The sequence below is a fragment of the Nicotiana tomentosiformis genome, chromosome 4 (genome assembly GCF_000390325.3).
Source record: "Nicotiana tomentosiformis chromosome 4, ASM39032v3, whole genome shotgun sequence".
In the NCBI taxonomy this organism is placed as follows: Eukaryota; Viridiplantae; Streptophyta; class Magnoliopsida; order Solanales; family Solanaceae; genus Nicotiana; species Nicotiana tomentosiformis.
Window position 1 is genome coordinate 99,024,612 of NC_090815.1, and position 21,073 is coordinate 99,045,684.

The window sequence follows — 21,073 nt, forward strand, 5'->3', positions numbered from 1 at the left end:
TATATGAAAATGGTCGATGCAATAGTAATACCCAACAAGGAGTCGGGGTCGATTTTCCACATGGAGCTATGAATGGGTCTTAGGGATATATATATTATAGTGTATGAGCTTGAATTATCTCAAATTGCACTTCCACAAACTTTGGTTGTTTATAGGTCTAATTTTTAAACTAAGATTACAAACTAAGAATTTAAACTAGGAAATTATTTTTGGTTGTTTTTCAAATGACATAAAAGGCCCATGGCTATGACCTCCACCTAGGTGTTCGCTTAATGGGTTGTAAGCCTTAAGGCTTGTTTTATTGGTTGGGGTGTATTATAGCCATCAACACTCAAATACCCACTCAATACCTCTCGGTTAGAGAGTGATTTTTCCCAATTTGTCTTTCTCAAGTCCAAATGGGTATTGAGCAAAGCAGTTAATAATAATCTCAAGTCGGGTTTTACTATCTCTAGATTTAATCCTTTAATTGGATTTATCAATCTCTCGATTGATCCAATTTCTTGCTAGCCAAGTTTTTCTAGACTAAATCTCTCTTTCTCAAGTAGAGACCCAGTCAATTAGGCATGAAATAATGTTTGCAACCATTAAATCTTCAATTAAAAGCAAGAACAAGGCTATATAATCAACACCCAACCATAAAGAAGCAATAAATCAAACACCCATCAAGTTCACACACTAGGGTTCGGTCACAACCCTAGTGAAAATCTAGCTACTCATGCTTAAATTAGAAGATAGAGAAGAAGTGATAATTAAAACCATATTAATAACTAAACTGATAAAACTAATATTCAAAAAGCTCAAAATAGCTAAAACTACTAAAAGAAGCAAAGTAAACGGCTGCTGATGTTAAAAGTTACAAAAGTTGCCCTAAAAAAGTGAAATTATTCTATTTATACAGTGCTGGAATTTTCGGACAAAATTGTCCTTTCGGAAGTTCTGCGGCCGCACAATTCCATGTGCTGTCCGCACTTTTCTTCATCTTGGCAGGATTGGACTTTGGCGGCCACACAATTCTGATCCGCGACCGCATCTCTCTCTTTCTGCGGTCCGCATATTTCTGAGTGCGGCCACACATGGCTCTTCTGCGGACTGCACAAATGCAGTTGCGGCCGCACAACTGATCATCTGCGGCCGCACAATAATTTTATGGTCCGCACTTCCTTTTAGCTTGAAATGAGAACTCTCTGAACTTCTAATCTTGCTTAGCTTCTGCGGCCGCACATTTCATATGCAGACCGCACTTTGCACTTGTCTTTGATAAGCTTGCCTTCACAATCTCTTATGATAGCCCGCAGACTACCAAACCTTGTGAAAATGTTCTTCTTCAAAAATGCCACCACACTTCTTGCTTCATTGTTGGGTAGAGCAACGGCCTCAACCCATTTTGACACATAATCAACGGTTACCAAGATATAGGTATTTCCACAAGAACTCACAAAGGGACCCATGAAGTCAATACCCCACACATCGAAAATATCAATCTCTAAAATGTTGGTGAGGGGCATTTCATTTTTCTTTGAGATTCTACCGACTCTTTGACATTCATCACAATGCTTGACGAGATCACTTGTATCCTTGTAAAGAGTGGGCCAATAGAAATTGCAACTTAACACTTTGGCCACCGTTCTTGCTCCGCCATGGTGACTACCATATGGCGAAGAATGACAAGCCCCAAGAATTTTACATTGTTACTCCTCCGGTACACATCTTCTAATCACTCCATCTGTACAAATTCGGAAAAGGTACAGTTCATCCCAATAATAGTCTTGACAATCCCATTTGAGTTTCTTCCTTTGGTTTGAAGAGAACTCATCCGGGATGATACCACTCACAAGAAAATTTACTAGATCCGTGAACCATGGAACCTCTTTCATTGAAATGGCTAAGAGTTGCTCATCGGGGAATGAGTCATTGATTTCAAGGCCATCATGCGGCCTCCCCTCCTCCTCCAAACGAGACAAGTGGTCCGCCACTTGGTTTTCATTTCCTTTTCGGTCTTGGATGTCTATATCAAACTCTTGCAACAAAAGCACCCATCTCATCAACCGGGATTTGGAATCTTTCTTGCTCATAAGGTAATGAAGTGCCGCATGATCCGTGTGGACAATCACTTTTGTACCCATCAAGTACGGGCAAAACTTTTTAATAGCAAACACAATGGCAATGAGCTCTTTTTCGGTCACTGTGTAATTGACTTGGGCATCATTCATTATCTTACTAGCATAATAGATATGAAAGATCTTGTTGATACATTGCCCCAAAACTGCTCCAACCGCCACATTACTAGCATCACACATGAGCTCAAAAGGAATGCTCCAATTCGGGGCGGTGATAATGGGAGTTGTTGTCAACTTAAACTTGAGCAATTCAAATGCTCTCATGCAATCATAATTGAAGTGAAATTTAGCATCTTTCTCCAAAAGCTTACACAAGGGGTTCACCACCTTGGAAAAATCCTTTATGAAACACCGGTAGAACCCCGCGTGACCCAAGAAACGTTTCATGCCCTTTACGGATGTTGGAGGTAGAAGTTTGGAAGTCACCTCTATTTTCGCCTTGTCGACCTCTATTCCCTTCTTTAAAATTTTGTGGCCAAGGACAATACCCTCCTCGACCATGAAATGGCATTTCTCCCAATTTAATACCAAGTTCGTTTCTTCACACCTTGCCAAAACCTTATCCAAATTTTCCAAGCAATCATCAAAGGAATCCTCGACTACCGAAAAGTCATCCATGAAGACTTCAAGGTGGTAGTCCTCTACTATATCCTTAAAGATCGCCATTATACACCGTTGAAAAGTTGCTGGTGCATTGCATAAGCCTAATGTCATCCACTTGAAAGCGAAAGTGCCATAGGGACAATTGAAGGTTGTTTTCTCTTGATCTTCCAGGGCAATACGGATTTGATTGTAGCCCGGATATCCATCTAGAAAGAAATAGAACGCCCGACCGGCCAACCTATCAAGCATTTGGTCAAGAAAGGGTAGTGGGAAATGGTCTTTCCTTGTGACTTTGTTTAGCTTCCGATAGTCCATACACACTCTCCACCCGGTCACCGTTCTTGTTGGAATTAAATCGTTCTTATCATTGGTGACCACAGTTATGCCCCCTTCTTCGGAACGCATTGCACCGGAGAAGTCCACGAACTATCAGAAATGGGGTAGACAACCCCGACATCTAACCACTTTATGATTTTTTTGATCACCTCTTGCATTGCTTCATTGAGTTTCCTTTGATGTTCAATGGAGGGTTTGGCATCTTACTCCAAATTAATCTTGCGCATGCAAAATTCAGGGCTTATTCCCCGAATATCCGCCAAAGTCCACCCAATAGTTTTCATCCTCTTATGGAGTACCGCCAATGTAGAGTTAACCTGTACGTTAGTCAAACAAGGGGAAAGAATAATCAGTAAAGTAGAACAAGGGCCAAAGAATTCATACCTAAGATGTGAAGGCAATGGCTTCAACTCCAAGATAGGAGGTTATTCAATTGAAGGCTTTGTAGGAGGAGTTTTCCTATTTTCGAGATCCAAGGAAAGTTTTCGAGGTGCATAATTGTATGACCCCATCCCTTGCAAAGAATTGACACATTCCATGAAGCCATCCATTTCATCATCATCAAAATTTAGCAAAACGGCCTCCAACATGTCACCCACATTAATCGTGGCACTTGTATCATCAATAATCACATCGGTCACCAAGTCCACGAACGAACACACTTCATTGCTATTTGGTTGCCTCATAGATTTGCACACGTGGAACACCGCCTTTTCATCACCCACCTGGAAAGTGAGTTCACCGGCTTCCACATCAACAAAAGCCTTTACCGTATCAAGGAAAGGTCTACCTAGAATAATCAGGACCTCATAATCCACTTCACAATCAAGAATCACAAAATCTTCCGGGAGAATGAACTTGTCAACCTGAACCAATACATCCTCAATCACCCCCAACGGTCTCTTCCTTGTACGATCAGCCATTTGTAATCTCATAGATGTGGGTCTTGGTTGCCCAATTCCCAATATTTTAAAAACCGAATAGGGCATCAAGTTGATACTCGCCTCAAGGTCACAGAGAGCTTTTGTAAATTCGGCACTTTCAATGGTATAAGGAATTGTGAAAGCACTGGGATCTTCCAACTTTGGAGCCACTGAATGCACAATTTCACTCACTTGGTGAGTGGCTTTGATAGTTTCAAAACTCATTGATCTCTTCTTTGTCACCAAGTCTTTCAAAAACTTAGCATATCCGGGCATTTTCTCCAAAGATTTAACTAATGGCACATTTATAGAGAGACTCTTCATCATATCAATGAACTTCTTGAATTGATTCTCTCCATTTTTCTTGGCAAGTCTTTGAGGATAGGGAGGAGGTGGCTTAGGCAATGGTGCCTTAGCTTTTTGCACTACTATTTTTGGTATGTCAATCACATGATCCCTAGACGGGTTCACATCCTCTTGAGTTTCTTCCACCGTGTCATCAATATCAATCCGCACTTCATCATTTGCTTGCGCCACATTGTTCGGGATCTCCTCTTCTTCTGCCACTTGCTCATCATCCACAAGTTGCCTTTGGCTTGAGGTAGGTGCATTCCCACCTTTTCTACTTCTTGTAGCGACGGCCATGGCATGCCCCGTAGTGTTCCCACCCTTCGGATTCACTACCGTATCACTTGGTAGTGCCCCATTTAGGATGAGAATTTAAAACTTGAGAGATTTGACTCATTTGCACTTCTAAGTTACAGATTGATGTGTTGTGTAAAGCAAGTTGGGCATCGAAATCGGAATTCTTCTCCATCATTTGCTTGAACATGTTCTCAATACAACTCATTTCATTGTTGAAGGAACTAGGACCATGAGAAGGATAAGGAGGTGGGTTGCTCGTTTGTTGGTACATCTGGGGCCTTTGAAAACCTGACCCCCGATTTCCTTGGTTGTTGTTTCACCCGCCTTGGTTGTTGCCATTCCAATTGCCTTGATTGTTGCCACTATTCCAATTGCCTTGATTGCTAGAATTCCAATTGCCTTGATTATTCGAAGGTCTCCATTGTTGTTGATTAGGGCCTTGGTAGTTGTTTCTTTATTCTTAAAAGTTGTTCACATATTGGACCTCTTCATCTTAATCATTGTAAGAATCTCCTTGATCAAACCCACTATCATCTTGCACAAAATTGTCTATTCTTTGTTGTACTTGTGGACTTCTTAGTCTTCTCTTGTTTACCATCATATTGACTCCCTCCATAGCATTGACTTGCCTCAAGTTTTGCACTTGTTGAAGTTGAGCCTTTGCCAGTTGGTTCATGGTGGTTATCAACTCGGCTATTGCTTGCCCATGGTCATGTAACTCTTTATGAAGAAGAATCACATTTGGATCACCTTGTGGGACATTGGCTCTAGATTGCCACGCCGATGAAGTATCCACCATTTTATGCAAAATCTCACATGCCTCCGCATAAGGCGTAGTCATGAAGTTTCCACCGGCAAGTTGATTCACTACACATCGGTTGGTGGTATTGATCCCCCGATAGAAAGTTTGTTGAATCATGTTTTCCGTCATATTATTGTTGGGTCACTCTTTCACCATTGTCCTATATCTTTCCCATATCTCGTTTAGTGGTTCATTAGGCTCTTGCTTGAATGCTAGAATTTTATCCCGAAGAATAGCCATATGCCCGGGAGAGAAGTACTTTGAAATAAATTTCTCAGTAAGTTCATCCCACGTACGAATGGAATGATTTGACAAACGTTCCAACCAATCTAAAGCTTTCCCCCGTAGAGAAAAGGGAAAAAGCCTTAGCCTCAAAGCGTCCTCGGAGACATTTGTTTGTTTGCTCCCCCAACACGTATCAACGAACCCCTTCAAATGTTTATATGCATTTTGACCCGGTGCACCGGTGAAGAACCCTCGTTGCTCGAGCAAAGTGAGCATCACATTAGTTATTTGAAAGTTTTCCGCCCTAATACAAGGTGGGACTATAGCACTTGCATACCCTTCATTCGGCAACACTCGGCGTGGAGCCGCTCGTGGTGGAGGTGGGGCTGGAACGGGCACATTGTCTTGAGGCGGTCGGCCTTGTCTATTGGCTTAAGGTTCAAGAGGGACCTCATCCATTGCATCATCATCAATGTCCACATCCCCCACGACTATGTTTCCGAACTCGCTATTTGCCATGATTGCACCTATAATACTCACACATTAGTAACAAGGAAGGAAAAGAAGATATTCCAAAAACACACATAAATCTATAGCTAACACCGATTTTTAGCTCACCGGCAACGGCGCCAAAAATTGATCTCGTCCAATTTCACTCCTCTATTTGAGGATATGAAAACGGTCGATGCAATAGTAATACCCAACAAGAAGTCGGGGTTAATTTTCCATGGGGAGCTATGAATGGGTCTTAGGAATATATATTATAGCGTATGAGCTTGAATTATCTTAAATTGAACTTCCACAAAATTTGGTTATTTCTGGGTCTAATTTTTAAACTAAGATTACAAACTAAGAATTTAAACTAGAAAATTTGTTTTTGGTTGTTTTCAAATGATATAAAAGGCCTAGGGCTATGACCTTCACCTAGGTGTTCGCTTAATGGGTTGTAAGCCTTAATACTTGTTTTATTGGTTGGGGTGTATTATAGCCATCAACACTCAAATACCCACTCAATACCTCTCGGTCAGAGAGTGATTTTGCCTAACTTGGCTTTCTCAAGTCCAAATGGGTATTGAACAATGCAGTTGATAATAAGTTCAAGTCAGGTTTTACTATCTTTAGATTCAACCCTTTAATTAGGTTTATCAATCTCTCGATTGACCCAATTCCTTGCTAACCAAGTTTTTCTAGACTAAATCTTTCTTTTTCAAGTAGAGACCAGTCAATTAGGCATGGAATAATGTTTGCAACTATTAAAACTTCAATTAAAAGCAAGAACAAGGCTAGATAATCAACACCCAACCATAAACAAGCAATAAATCAAACACCCATCAAGTTCACACACTAGAGTTGGGTCACAACCCTAGTGAAAATCTAGCTACTCATGCTTAAATTAGATGATAGAGAAGAAGAAGTGATAATTAAAATCATATTAATGACTAAAATGATAAAACTAATATTCAAAAATCTAAAAATACCTAAAACTACTAAAAGAAGCAAAGTAAACGGCTGCTGATGTCAAAAGTTACAAAAGTTGCCCTAAAAAAGTGCAACTATTCTAGTTATACAGTGCTGGAATTTTCGGACTAAATTGCCCTTTCAGAGCAACTAATGACTCTTTGTATGAGGAATTTGCAAGACTCATGGGAAGTGAGTTTGAAATGAGCATGATGGGGGAATTGAATTTCTTCTTGAGGCTACAAGTCAAGCAAACTCCTAGGGGCACAACGATAAGTCAACAAAAGAACATCAAAGAGCTTCTGACGAGATTTGAGATGGTGAGTTCAAAGATCATTGATACACCTATTGCCACTGCCACTCGCCCGGATATGGATGAACCTGGTTCTCCTGTAAACAAGACTATGTATATAGGCATTATTGGGTCATTTCTGTATCTCACAACAAGTAGACCAGACATTGTCTTCAGTATGGGACTTTGCACCAGGTTTCAATCCAATCCAAAGGAGTCTCATCTGAAGGCTGCAAAGATAATTCTGAGGTATCTCAAAGGAACGCAGGACCTGGTTCTTTACTATCCATCAGGAGATAATTTTGACTTGATCGGGTATGCTGACGCTGATTATGCTGGGTATCTGGTAGATAGGAAAAACATTTCTGGAATGGCACACTTTCTGGGTTCATGTATGATCTCATGGGATACAAGAAAACAAAACTCAATGGCTCTTTCAACTGCAGAATCTGAGTATGTGGCGGTTGTCTCTTGCTGTGCTCAACTATTGTGGATCAAGAAGCAACAAAAGATTTTGGTGTATTTTCTGACTGTGTGCCCTTACTATGTGATAACACCAGTGCTCTCAACATGGCAAAGAATCCAGTTCAACATAAGAGAACAAAGCACATTGATGTGCGACACCACTTTCTCAGAGATAATGTTGAAAATGGGCTTATCTGTATGAAATTTTGTGGCACAGAAGATCAAATTGCAGACATCTTTACCAAAGCACTGAGTAGAGAGCACTTTGAAAGGAACCGCTTGGCACTAGGGTTGATAAAATCAAGTTGAGGACCTGGTCCCTCAATGAATGGCTATGAAAGAAATATGCAGGTAAAATGGCTAAAAAGTATTTTCTGGCAAAGTTTAACTCATCTCTATACCGTTGCAGGTAGACACGTATGATGATTACAGAACAAACAAGTAGCCAATGATATTGCATTTCAGTCAAAAGGATGAAAATTTACATTTACAAAATCTGTCAGGGAACATGGTTCCTTTGACATATGTTAGTAGTTTCTATGTACTCTCATCCACATCTTTTTAAACGGCTGAAATGGTGCCACGTCATTAAAATGTCAATCTTTCCTTTCTCTATTTTTTTGGAACTCAAACGTCCTACCCGTTATGAAATGACCCATCAACCCAACTTGATACTCGGTCCCTCACCCCTCTTAAATAACCTCTCTCACGGTCACTATCATAACTGTTCACATCAATGCCAAAAATTCCCCTTTTCAAACACTCTCTTCCTCCATCAAACTCTCACTATCCTCTACCATGTCTGGAAATCTGGAGACTCAGACTGTTCCAAGCATCGTCCCCTCTGTGTCATCACCCATTGAAACCCCAGTGCTTGGACCTAAAATCCATACACCATCTATTCCAAATCCTAATCTTGAGTCACCACCATCTACAGGTTCCTCTCCAACCCAGTCGAGCACTGGCTCTCATAGAAGTCACAAAACCTTGACTCTCAAGAAATTTGTGGCAGCAACCTCTCCTTCTGTCTCGTCGGAAAGAATGGTAGAAGCAGATACAGTGGCGAAAAAAGACAACCAGGAAATTTCTAGTCGACGAGTGGAAGAATGTTCTGAGATGCAATGAGTGGGTTGTAATAGTGATGAATCGGCAAAGACTACCCCAGGTCTTGATTTGAATGTCGCCGAGTCTATAGGTAATGCTCTTCTTTTGTCTTCTGAGCTTACTTTGGGTTTGCAAGAACAAGAGGCTATAAAGAATATGTTGTCAATCGCTGCTGAGGGCTGTGTAGTGGGTGAGTATGAAGGTGTATCTGAAACAAATGGGTCTAAGGGGGAAGGTGATGGTCTACTGATGGAGGGAAGGGAACTGGTGCCTGTCAAAAATCTGGCACCAGACAATACTACTGGGAACTTCCTGAGGGACCTGATCCCTCCATACAAGAGGAGCACTATGCTCCTACTTGTTATGAAACTCCATGTTCTTCTAAAGAACCCCAGGTCAGTACTGATCCCGCTCCCTCTCCTCATTTTTATTCTGAGCCATTGACCATCGTTCCTCCCGAGATGAGATCTCTGTTCGAGGAGGAAAAATAAGGGAGTGAAGATGACTATGACAATGTGGCTTTTGCGAGCTTCATCAGGGCCAGGAGTAGTCAGGCAACTCCCCAAGAGTCAACTTCTAAGAGACCTATCACTAGGTTGCAGAAGAAGGAAGAATTTGAGTCAGGTTTAAGGAAAAGCAAAAAGGAAAAGAAGAAGAGGAGATTGGTGAAAGATGGAAAGGTTGTAAATAAGAAGGTAGTACCTCCTTCACTAGTCATTGATGTTGATGATGAGGTAGAAGAGGAACATGGTTCCTTGGTTCGTAAGTCCTCAAAGAAACTTACTGTTCCAAAGTCCAAAAGAGAGTCATCTGTGAGTGAAATGGACTTGAGCAAGATTGAAGGTGAAAAGTCTTGTGAGATAGTAGCTGAGAAATCTGGTGAAGAGTTGGTTGAATAAGTTTCTGAGAAAAAAGTGTTTGAGAAATCTGGTGAGAAAAGAAAAAGTGCAAGACAATTAGTAAAAAGGAAGGCTAGTGCCAGTGAAGAACCCGGTTCCTCCAAGAAGGCCAAGGTTGATGCAACCCAGGATGCTGGAAGGGAAAAACTGAGAATCCAAAAGGTACTGTGGGGCCGTACATTTGCCCCTGATATTTTGGATATGTCAGGAATGCGCCAATTGGTGGAGATATGTGAATTCCAATAGTGGACACATCTGTTCACTACTGACAATCCCAAGGTGTATGAGGCAGAAGTGCGTAGATTTTATGCTGACTTCTTCACAGTTGAGGATGATAACATTTGTCTGAAAGTGAACGGTGTTGATTTTGTGATGGACACTAGTGTACTGGGAGCCATTTTGGGCGTGCCCACTGATGGGATGCCATCCATTGAGGGGGTCTGCTCTACAAATTTAAAAAATGCCATTATGAAGGATAAGGCAGTGCAGCAAGGGGAACGAGTACACAAGAAGGCCCTCCTTCCAGTGTACCAACTGTTGTTCGAAATGGTAAACAAAGTTTTGCTCCCACGTGCTGAAATACACTCTATTACATTACGAGCAGACTTGGTTCTCATGGAAGCTGGATGGCTACACCACCATAAACCTGCCTGGTCTTATGATAGAGCACATGAAGAAAGTAGCAGAGTTCAAGGAAGGTAATCATGGGTTGCCTTACGGGTTTCTCCTCACTAAAGTGTTTGAATTCTTCAAGGTTTCCTTGGGACAGGCTAGAGTAGGAACTCGCAAGCAATATTTCTCCAAAATCACCCTTGAAGAGTGTGAGTTCATTGATAGGAGTGGAGGGGTTGGCAGCAATTCGACCATTTCTCAGTTGATCAACGCTCAAAATAGTGCCACTGAAGAAATAAGGAAGCTGAAGGATCGGAATGCCATTCTCGAAGGTCAACTCAGTCAGACCCAGGAGGCAGCTAGTTCCAATAGTGACCAAAACACAGAGGTTGCCCGCCTGACAAAGGAAAATGCTGCTCTCAGGAAATAGGTTGAGGACCTGAAGAAAAGGTTGCTAACCGAGCAAGGGTTTGCAAATGCTCGTATGGACATCCTTCTTAGAACCCTTGCCTATTCCTCTGCCTCCAGCGCTCCTTAATAGCCGTCCTGTTCCCAGTGTCAAGTTCCTAATGTCCTCTATTTTTTTCTTTCTCTTAATGATGTTTATGACTGGTACTTTTTGTTGTTTTTATTTTGTGGATGGTTTGGTAACAATGAAATTGCTCCCTGTTTAATTTCCAAAAATTAATGGACTTTTCATCTTTTTGCTGTGTATATCTTGCTCTTTTGTTATGTTTTTAGTCATGATTGTGTGCACACATGCGGCATGAGTTAACCAAGCTAGACTTCTTTTTGCTTATTGCTTGCTACTGATCTTTTTATGATGCCAAAAGGGGAAAAATAATTGAAGGGGAAACAAGCTGAACAATCCGGGGGAACAGATTCAGGGGGAATACATGAAACGGATCTACAATTCTGGTTCTTAGGGGGAATTTCAATTATAATTTTGTCATCATCAAAAAGGGAGAAATTGATAGGTTATATGTATCCCTGTTATGTTTTGATGATCTAACAAACTTAATGATAAGAACCAGATAAGGAACCTATTACACATCATCAAGTACTTAAAGAACAACAAGTCTTAAGTTGGGGACGTGGTTCAACTCTTCAGAGTCAAAGGAACAACAGTGGGAACAGATGGCCACCAGTTCCTTTAGTGACGGTACAAGTCAACTCCTTACATCTGTAAAGTTACTGCCTGCACCCGCAACAGTACAAAAATAGTGTAATAGTCAACTTTATGGGGAATGCCCTTTATCTAACTTGCTTGCATCATCCAAGTTATGTCACAAATGAATTACTAACATCAAGCAAAGGCAAAACAAAAACATTTTGCATATTCAGAATCGATCAAGAAATTCTCTCAAGTTTGTGTCAATCTTGCAAGTGATTTTCAAGAGCATCAAGAACAAAGAACAACATAACGAAAGACCAGTTTCCTGTATTGAGTCATTACATGTCCTTAGTTGTGTTGCACCTTTGTTAAAATACTTTACTTGTAATTCCTATTTAGCTTAGTTAGAAGCATTGTGTAGGAAATCTTTATAAAATCATAAGCCTTGTGTTTGTGTCTTGGCTAGATTTAGTCGAGTTGTAAGTCTTTGTAATAGAGTTATTACAAAGTGACCTGTAATAGAGTCGTTACAAGTTAGTGAGGGATTAAGAGGTTAATTCCTAGGTTACAATAGGTTGTAATCTAAAGTTTGCTCAGTAGTGAAGTTGAAATCCTACAAGGGTAGGTCGTAGTTTTTAATCCCGTGAGCTGGGAGTTTTTCAAGTAAAATTCTATTTATGTCATTTACTTACTGCTGTGTGTGTACGTTTTGTGGGAACTTATAGAAAATCTGATTCTCTACATATTTTGGTGGACCCTTAGTTTCTAACAAAGTCTTTTGTCAATAGCACCTCGGGCTGAAAAGCTTTTAGAAGTTAGAACCTAGCAAATTTGTGGCCAAAGAGAGGCTTGTATTTTAGTTTTGTTATATCTTTTTTTTTTCTGGAAAAAATAATATCTTTTACATTTAAAATTTTAAGTAAGTTTCCAAGAAAAACTGGACAAATAATTCCTATAAATTTGTGTTGGGCACAAGAAACCTAATTAGTCAAGTCTTACTTTGTCCCCAAAATTGTCAAACAGAACATAGTATCTATCAAACATTCAACAAAAAGCAGCCAAACCTAATGAGTGATGCAATGCCACGAAATTTCTTAGCTCATTCCCTTGTATATGTATAAATACTATAATATTCATGAATCAAGAGATCATCTCCATTTTATCATTTCTCTGCGGATTAATTCTTGGGTTGAATTAGTTTTAACTCTCTCTTCCATATATTGCATTTCTACTTTCGAATATTCTTGAAATTATATCAACCATGTTGACAGCTAGTGCTTATCTTGCTGAGGCTTATGCCATGACAAAGCTTCAAAAGGAAAAGATGAAGACTTCGGAAAAGGAAGAAGCTAAAATAACTGAAAATTCTTCTTCTTCTTCTTCCGGTGGTGATTGGTTCACTAAGATGTTCAATAAAGTACATCCCGTCACCGCTCCCTCGGATTCTGCCGTGCCTGCCACAAATTTTTGAAAAACACAAAGATATGCATGTTAGAGTGTCACATATTGATTGAAGAACGTATCGTTGAGTGCCTTTAATTATTTTAGCCAATACTTGTTTTTTAGTTGAATTAGATCCAAATTCTTTTATTAGATAGAATTCATTACTTCTTTCATATTTTCTTTTTGTCGTATGTATATGTGGAATTTGATTATCATGATGTAATTTGGTTGGGTAACCTTTCTTTCATTCTTTTGTTCTTATGCGTAATAAAATCAGAAGTATCTCAGTATATTAATGAGCTTATTCAAGTTGCCATCCATTTGCTTTCATCTTTTTGCTCTTTCCGAATTACTAAGAGAATTCGAAATTTTAATTGTTCGTCAATAAAGTGTTTCTACGATCTATGTCACTTTATAAAATTTCTCGATTTTAAATGGCACTTTACGTTCTTATTGTCTAATTAAGTCATATGATATCCAAATATAGATGCATTTCGAATCAATTCTTTTAGTCAAATACACATTCTCATTAACGGAGGTTTAATTTCAAGTAATTATAATTTAATCTTCAAGAGGATCTGCAATCAACCATTTCAAATGAAACATCAGGTTTTCTTCTCTTTTCATATCTAAATTAACAATTTTTTCAGAAAACAATTGCATCTCAAAAATTTAATTCTCTGTCAATTCGATAATTTCAAGCTCAAAATGAATCCTGAACAAGAAAAGTAATCTAAGTAGGAAACTCGTTGCAAGGTAGACAATACGTTCATGACCTATTAAATCGTCTCGTTCTTTTGCAAATTATACACTACAAGAAAATAAGGCTATGACGGCATTTTATAAATGTCGTTATTGATCACATAAATGTCACAAAATCATGAAACGACATTTGTTTTACACTTAAATTGTCACGACCCAAAATCTGACCATGGTCGTGATGGCGCCTATCGTGTTACAAGGCAAGCATACTTCCCAAAATAGTACTACTAAACCGATTATAAGAATTTAATAAAATATTTCAACATTGAAATTTCTCATAAACTAAATCAACTCTAAATATAATTTTTGAAATATGGAAACGAGCCCCAAACATCGGGGTGTCACTAAATCATAAGCGCCTAAATCTATGAACTAAGAAATGAAACTGTCTAACTATCAATACAATCCAAAAGAAGAAATGATAAAAGGAGTAACAAGGTCCTGCGGACGCTAGCAGCTACCTTACAATTTCCACAGATAGCCGACATGAACTCAATGATCGCCGCGCTCTAACTCACCTGAATCTGCACATAAAGTGCAGGGTGTAGCATGAGTACAACCACCTCAACAAGTAAAAAAATAACTAAGGAACTGAGCAATAATGACGAGCTAAGTAAAACAGTTCAATTATTTATTTTCACAATTTAAAAATAACAGAAATAAACAGGTAAATTCCATAACTCAGTAAATGCCACAAAGAAGTTAAACAGATAAATGCAGCAACAACACAAATAAATACAACCTCACAGCAGTGTCATTCCATCACTCATCACTCGCACTCAGCACGCAATACTCAAAACACTCGACACTCTGCGCTCCCTGGGGGTGTGTACAGACTTTGGAGGGATTCCCAAAGCCCAAGCGCTAAGCACGGACGACTCACGTGCCATTATATCAATACCTGGACCCGCACGGTCAACTCACATGCTACGCGGATAACTCACGCGCTATGGTATCAATACCTGGACCCGCACGGTCAACTCAAGTGCTACGCGGACAACTCACGCGCTATGGTATTAATATCCTCACAACCAGGCTCTCGGCCTCACTCAATCATGTACCTCACTAGCCTCATCATCACCAACAAATAAGGGAACACAGCCCACATCAAGTATCACCGCATATTAGCAAATAATAGAGACTGAAGTAAACAGGTAAAATAATTTCTATGACTGAGTACAAATAATGTGAGTATGAATAAAGCCTAAGCATGATCTCTATCATGAAGGCAAACAAGTTCAAGAACAATTAAACACATAACCACAGATAATAGCCACTAGGCCTCACAGCCTCACGACACGCTCGTCACCTAGCGTGGGTATCACTTCCAAACAACCACGTGATGTCAAATCTTCGGGTTTATACCCTCAAAGCCAGAGTTAAAACTGTTACTTACCTTAACAATGTAAAAATCCTACTCCGGGATGCCCTCGTCTCTAGACTCGGTCTCCAAATGCTCAGAATCTATTCACAATTAATTTGATCCAGCTCATAAAAATTATAAGAATTAATTCCATATCAAATACTAATATTTTCCAAATATCCGAAATTACACCCCAAAAATTACCCGTGGGGCCCATATTTCGGAATCTGATAAAACTCACAAAATCCGAACCCCCATCCAACCACGAGTCCAACCATACCAAAATTACTCAAATCCGACCACAACTCGGCCTTCAAATCCTCAATTAGAGTCTATAAACTTTTCTACTATTTTCAACCCAAAACACTAATTTGTTGATAAAAACAATAATAAATTCGTGTAATTTAACCAATACCGAGTTAGAATCACTTACCCCATTGTTTCCTCTGAAAATCACCCAAAATCGCATCAAATCCGAGCTCCAAATCGTCAAAAACTGAAAATGGGTCTTCGTCCCATTTTCAGAACTTAAACTCACTTCCCAGGCTTTTCTTCTTCGCGAACGCGGTCAGTGCCTCGCGTTCGCGAAGCACAAGATATCTCCCATCCAAAGTCCTCCTTCACGAACGCGACATCACCCTCGCGTTCGCGAAGCACAAAATGCCTCTGCTTCAATGCCTTCTACGCGAACGCGATGCTTCGTTCCCCCTCACTACGCGAACGCGACATCCCCTACGCGAACGCGTAGACCAATTGCCTGGGGTCCTCAGCTGCTTCCTCTCTTCTTCGCGAATGTGTAACACCTCTCGCGTTCGCAATGCACACCCAGTTCACCCTTCGCGAACGCGTGCTCCGCTTCGCAAACGCGAAGAGCAAATATTGCCAGCCGTTCAGTTCCTCTTCCCGAATGCGAGGCTCCACTCGCTAACGCGATGAAGGAAACCAGATGGTGCATCAGAAAAATTCCAGCAGAGTTTCAAGTCCAAAATCCAACCCGTTAACCATCTGAAACTCACCCGAGCCCCTCAGGACCTAGACCAAATATACCAACAAGTCCTATAACATCATATGGACTTATTCGAATCCTCAAATCACCTCAAATAACGCTAAAACCATGAATTATACCCCAATTCATGCCTAATGAACTTTGAAATTTCTAATTTCTACAAACGATTGCGGAACCTATCAAATCACATCCGATTGACTTCAAATTTTGCACACAAATCATAAATGACATAACAGAGGTATTCCAATTTTCAGAATCGGATTTTGACTCTGATATCAAAAAGTCAACTCCCCGGTCAAACTTCTCAAAAATTAAACTTTCGGCATTTCAAGCCTAGTTCCTCTACGGACTTCCAAATAATATTTCGGACACGCTCCTAAGCCCAAAATCACCATACAGAGCTATTGGAATCATTAAAGTTCAAATCCGAGGTCGTTTACACATAGATCCATATCCGGTTGACTTTTTAAACTTAAGTTTCTACTTAAGAGACTAAGTGTCTCAATTCACTCCGAGTTCCTTCCGGACCCAAACCAACTAACCCGATAAGTCATAAATCAATTGCAAGACATAAATTAAATAGTAAATGGGGGAACAAGGTTATAATATTTAAAATGACTGGCTGGGTCGTTACATTCTTCCCCTCTTAAATAAACGTTCGTCCTCGAACGAGCCTTACAGAAGAACATACCTGAAATCACAGCATCTGAAGCAATAATGTCTGGCCTGGCTAGGAGGGAATAGAAACGAGCCTGACCACCCCCTGATCTACCTCCCCCTCTTGGGCGACCCATAGCCAACTAGGCTCCGCCCCTAGCTGGCTGAGCTCCACCCCTAGCTGGCTGGGCTCCACCCCAAGCTGGCTGGGCGTGTGGTAGAGGAACTGGTGTTGGTGCCGTTGGCCTAGTACTCTGCTATAGAGTCCCACACAACATCCTAGGGCAATATCTCGCAATGTGACCAAAATTCCCGCACTCGAAACAACCCATCCTCTAACGAAACTGTTGCTCCTGATGCCCAAAAGAATTACCCGATGATACCTGAGCGGGCGGAGCATAATGAGAACCCTATGCTGGCAATGCACTCAATGATGACTGACTCTGCTGAAACTAGTCATACTGAAACTGACCTCCTTGAGGAGCACCACTGAAACCACCCTGACCACGAGGCCTCTTAGCCTCCCTCTCAATCCTCTCCTAACCTCGAACCATCTCAATCTGTCGAGCAATGTCGACAACCTCATCAAAGGTAACCCCAGATACTCTCTTCCTGGTCATAAGCAATGGAAGCTGATAACCGAGGCCATCTATAAACCTCCTGATCCTCTCTCGGTCTATGGGAACCAACCATACCGCATGACGAGCTAACTCAGAGAACCACATCTTATCCTGTGTAACAGACATCTCACCCTGGCGAAGCTGCTCAAAATGCCTGTGCAGCTCCTCTCTGCGGGACTCAGGCACAAACTTCTCCAGAAGATAACAGAGAACTGTTGCCAAGTAAGGGGTGCTGCGCCAATAGGAATACGCCTCTCGTAAGTCTCCCACCATCTGAGTGAAGCCCAGAAAACTGAAAGGTAGTGAATGAGACCCCACAAGTCTCCAAAATACCAGCAATACGGAGTATCCTCCGACACCTGTCCAAGAAGTCCTGAGCGTCCTCTCTCTCTGTACCACTGAATTGTGGTGGCTGGAGTCTCCCAAACCTCTCCAACCTATGCTGATCATCCTCAGGCATAGTAGGAACCACATAATCCTGTGCAGCTACAACCGGCTGGGCTGGTGGTGCCTCCGGTATCTGAAGTCCCTGAATAACATGCTCGGGTGTGCGAGCGACGGGAGTCTGAGTGCCTCCCCCAGCCTGAGAAGTGGTTGCGGCCGTCGAAATAGAGACTGCCTGAGCAAGGCCGGTACACGCTGTCAGAATCTGAGCTAGGGCCTCCTGAAGGCCAGGAATCACAATAGGCACAGGTGGTGCCTGAGCTGGTGCATCAACAACTAGAACTTGGTCCTGATCTGGGACAACCGGTGGATCTACAGGTACTGCCCCAGCTGCTGTACGGGCTACACCTATACCCCTACCACGGCCTCTATCGCGGCCTCTACCTCTCGCGGCCCGAACTGATGGCTGACCCTCTTGACCGGTAGCACGAGTCCTCACCATCTGTGAGAGAATGAAATACAAATGTTTAGTTACTAGAATACACAGAACGCACGATAAGAATCCAAGAATGTGAAATTTTCCTAATGGTTCTGCAGCCTCTTGAAGATAAGTACATATGTCTCCGTACCGATCCGCAAGACTCTACTAAACCCGCTCATGACTCCTGAGACCTATGTAACCTAGAGCTCTGATACCAACTTGTCACGACCCAAAATCTGACCATGGTCATGATGGCGCCTATCATGATACAAGGCAAGCCTACTTCCCAAAATATTACTACTAAACCGATTATATGAATTTAATAAAACATTTCAACATTGGAATTTCTCATAAACTAAATCAATTCTAAATATAAGTTTTGAAATACGGAAATGAGCCCCAAACATCGGGGTGTCACTAAGTCATGAGCGTCTAAATCTATGAACTAAGAAATGAAACTGTCTAACTGTCAATACAATCCAAAAGAAGAAATGATAAAAGGAGTAACAAGGTCCTGCGGACGCTAGCAGCAACCTTGCAATCTCCACAGATAGCCGGCCTGAACTCAACGATCGCCACGCTCTAACTCACCTGAATCTGCACATAAAGTGCAGGGTGTAGCATGAGTATAACAACCTCAGCAAGTAACAGAAATAACTAAGGAACTGAGCAATAGTGACGAGCTAAGTAAAACAGTTCAATTATTTATTTTCACAATTTAAAAATAATAGAAATAAACAAGTAAATTCCATAACCCAGTAAATGCCACAAAGAAGTTTAACAGATAAATGCAGCAACAACACAAATAAATACAACCTCACAGCAGTGTCACTCCATCACTCATCACTCGCACTCAGCACGCAATACTTAAAACACTCGACACTCTGCACTCACTGGGGGTGTGTACAGACTCCGGAGGGACTCCCAAAGCCCAAGCGCTAAGCACAGACGACTCACATGCCATCATATCAATACCTGGATCCGCACGGTCAACTCACGTACTACGCGGACAACTCACGCGCTATGGTATCAATACCTGGACCCGCACGGTCAACTCACGTGCTACGCAGACGACTCACGCGCTATGGTATTAATATCCTCACAACCAGGCTCTCGGCCTCACTCAATCATGTACCTCACTAGCCTCATCATCACCAACAAATAAGGGAACACAACCCACATCAAGTATCACCGCATATTAGCAAATAATAGAAACTGAAGTAAACAGGTAAAATAATTTCTATGACTGAGTACAAATAATGTGAGCATGAATAAAGCCTAAGCATGATCTCTATCATGAAGGGAAACAAGTTCAAGAACAATTAAACACATAACCACAGATAATAGCCATTAGGCCTCACAGCCTAACGGGACGGACCAAGTCTCAATCCCTCACGGTGCATACCCACACGCTCGTCACCTAGCGTGGGTATCACTTCCAAACAATCAGGTGATGTCAAATCTCCGGGTTTATACCCTCAAAGCCAGATTTAAAACTGTTACTTACCTTAACAATGTAAAAATCCTACTCCGGGATGCCCTCGTCTCTGGACTCGATCTCCAAATGCTCAAAATCTATTCACAATTAATTTGATTCAGCTCATAAAAATTATAGGAATTAATTCCATATCAAATACTAATATTTTCCAAAAATCCAAAATTACACCCCAAAAATCACCCATGGGGCCCACGTTTCAGAATCCGATAAAACTCACAAAATCCGAATTCCCATCCAACCACGAGTCCAACCATACCAAAATTACTCAAATCCGACCACAACTCGGCCTTCAAATCCTCAATTAGAGTCTATAAACTTTTCTACTATTTTCAACCCAAAACACTAATTTGTTGATAAAAACAATAATAGATTCGTGTAAATTAACCAATACCGAGTTAGAATCACTTACCCCGTTGTTTCCTATGAAAATCACCCAAAATCGCCTCAAATCCGAGCTCCAAATCGTCAAAAACTGAAAATGGGTCTTCGTCCCATTTCAGAACTTAAACTCACTGCCCAGGCTTTTCTTCTTCGGGAACGCGGTCAGTGCCTCGCGTTCGCGAAGCACAAAATATCTCCCGTCCAAATTCCTCCTTCGCGAACGCGACATCACCCTCGCGTTCGCGAAGCATAAAATACCTCTGCCTCAATGCCTTCTAGGCGAACGCGTTCAACCCCTCGCGAACGCGATGCTTCGTTCCCCCTCACTACGCGAACGCGACATCCCCTACGCGAACGCATAGACGAATTGCCTGGGGTCCTCAGATGCTTCCTCTCTTCTTCGCGAACACTTAACACCTCTCGCATTCACGATGCACACCCAGTCCACCCTTCGAGAATATGTGCTCCTTTTCGCGAATGCGAAGAGCAAATATCGACAGCCTCTCAGTTCCTTTTCCCGAACGCGAGGCTCCAAGGAAACCAGATGGTACATCAGAAAAATTCCAGTAGAGTTCCAAGTCCAAAATCTAACCCGTTAACCATCAGAAACTCACCCGAGCCTCTCGGGACCTAGACCAAATATACAAACAAGTCCTATAACATCATACGGACTTAGTCGAATCCTCAAATCACCTCAAACAATGCTAAAACCATGAATTACACCCCAATTCAAGCCTAATGAACTTTGAAATTTCTAATTTCTACAAATGACTCCAGAACCTATCAAATCACGTCCGATTGACCTCAAATTTTGCACACAAGTCATAAATGACATTATATAGGTATTTCAATTTTCAGCATCGGATTCCGACTCCGATAT

The 21,073-nt window shown here is 41.3% G+C and overlaps 2 protein-coding genes across 2 annotated transcripts; one reads left to right on the forward strand and one right to left on the reverse strand.

Moving 5' to 3' along the window:
* Positions 1–3,262: 3,262 nt before the first annotated feature.
* LOC138910209 (uncharacterized) lies at positions 3,263–4,258 on the reverse strand. Its single transcript, XM_070201434.1, has 2 exons — positions 3,785–4,258; positions 3,263–3,376 (listed from the first exon to the last, which is right to left on the reverse strand). Exons 1-2 carry the CDS (start codon positions 4,256–4,258, stop codon positions 3,263–3,265), a joined length of 588 nt encoding a protein of 195 aa, XP_070057535.1.
* Positions 4,259–7,297: 3,039 nt separating this feature from the next.
* Positions 7,298–8,071, forward strand: LOC138910210 (uncharacterized mitochondrial protein AtMg00810-like). The gene has a single exon (XM_070201435.1). The coding sequence runs from the start codon at positions 7,298–7,300 to the stop codon at positions 8,069–8,071; it is 774 nt and encodes a 257-aa protein (XP_070057536.1).
* The last annotated feature ends 13,002 nt before the right edge of the window (positions 8,072–21,073 follow it).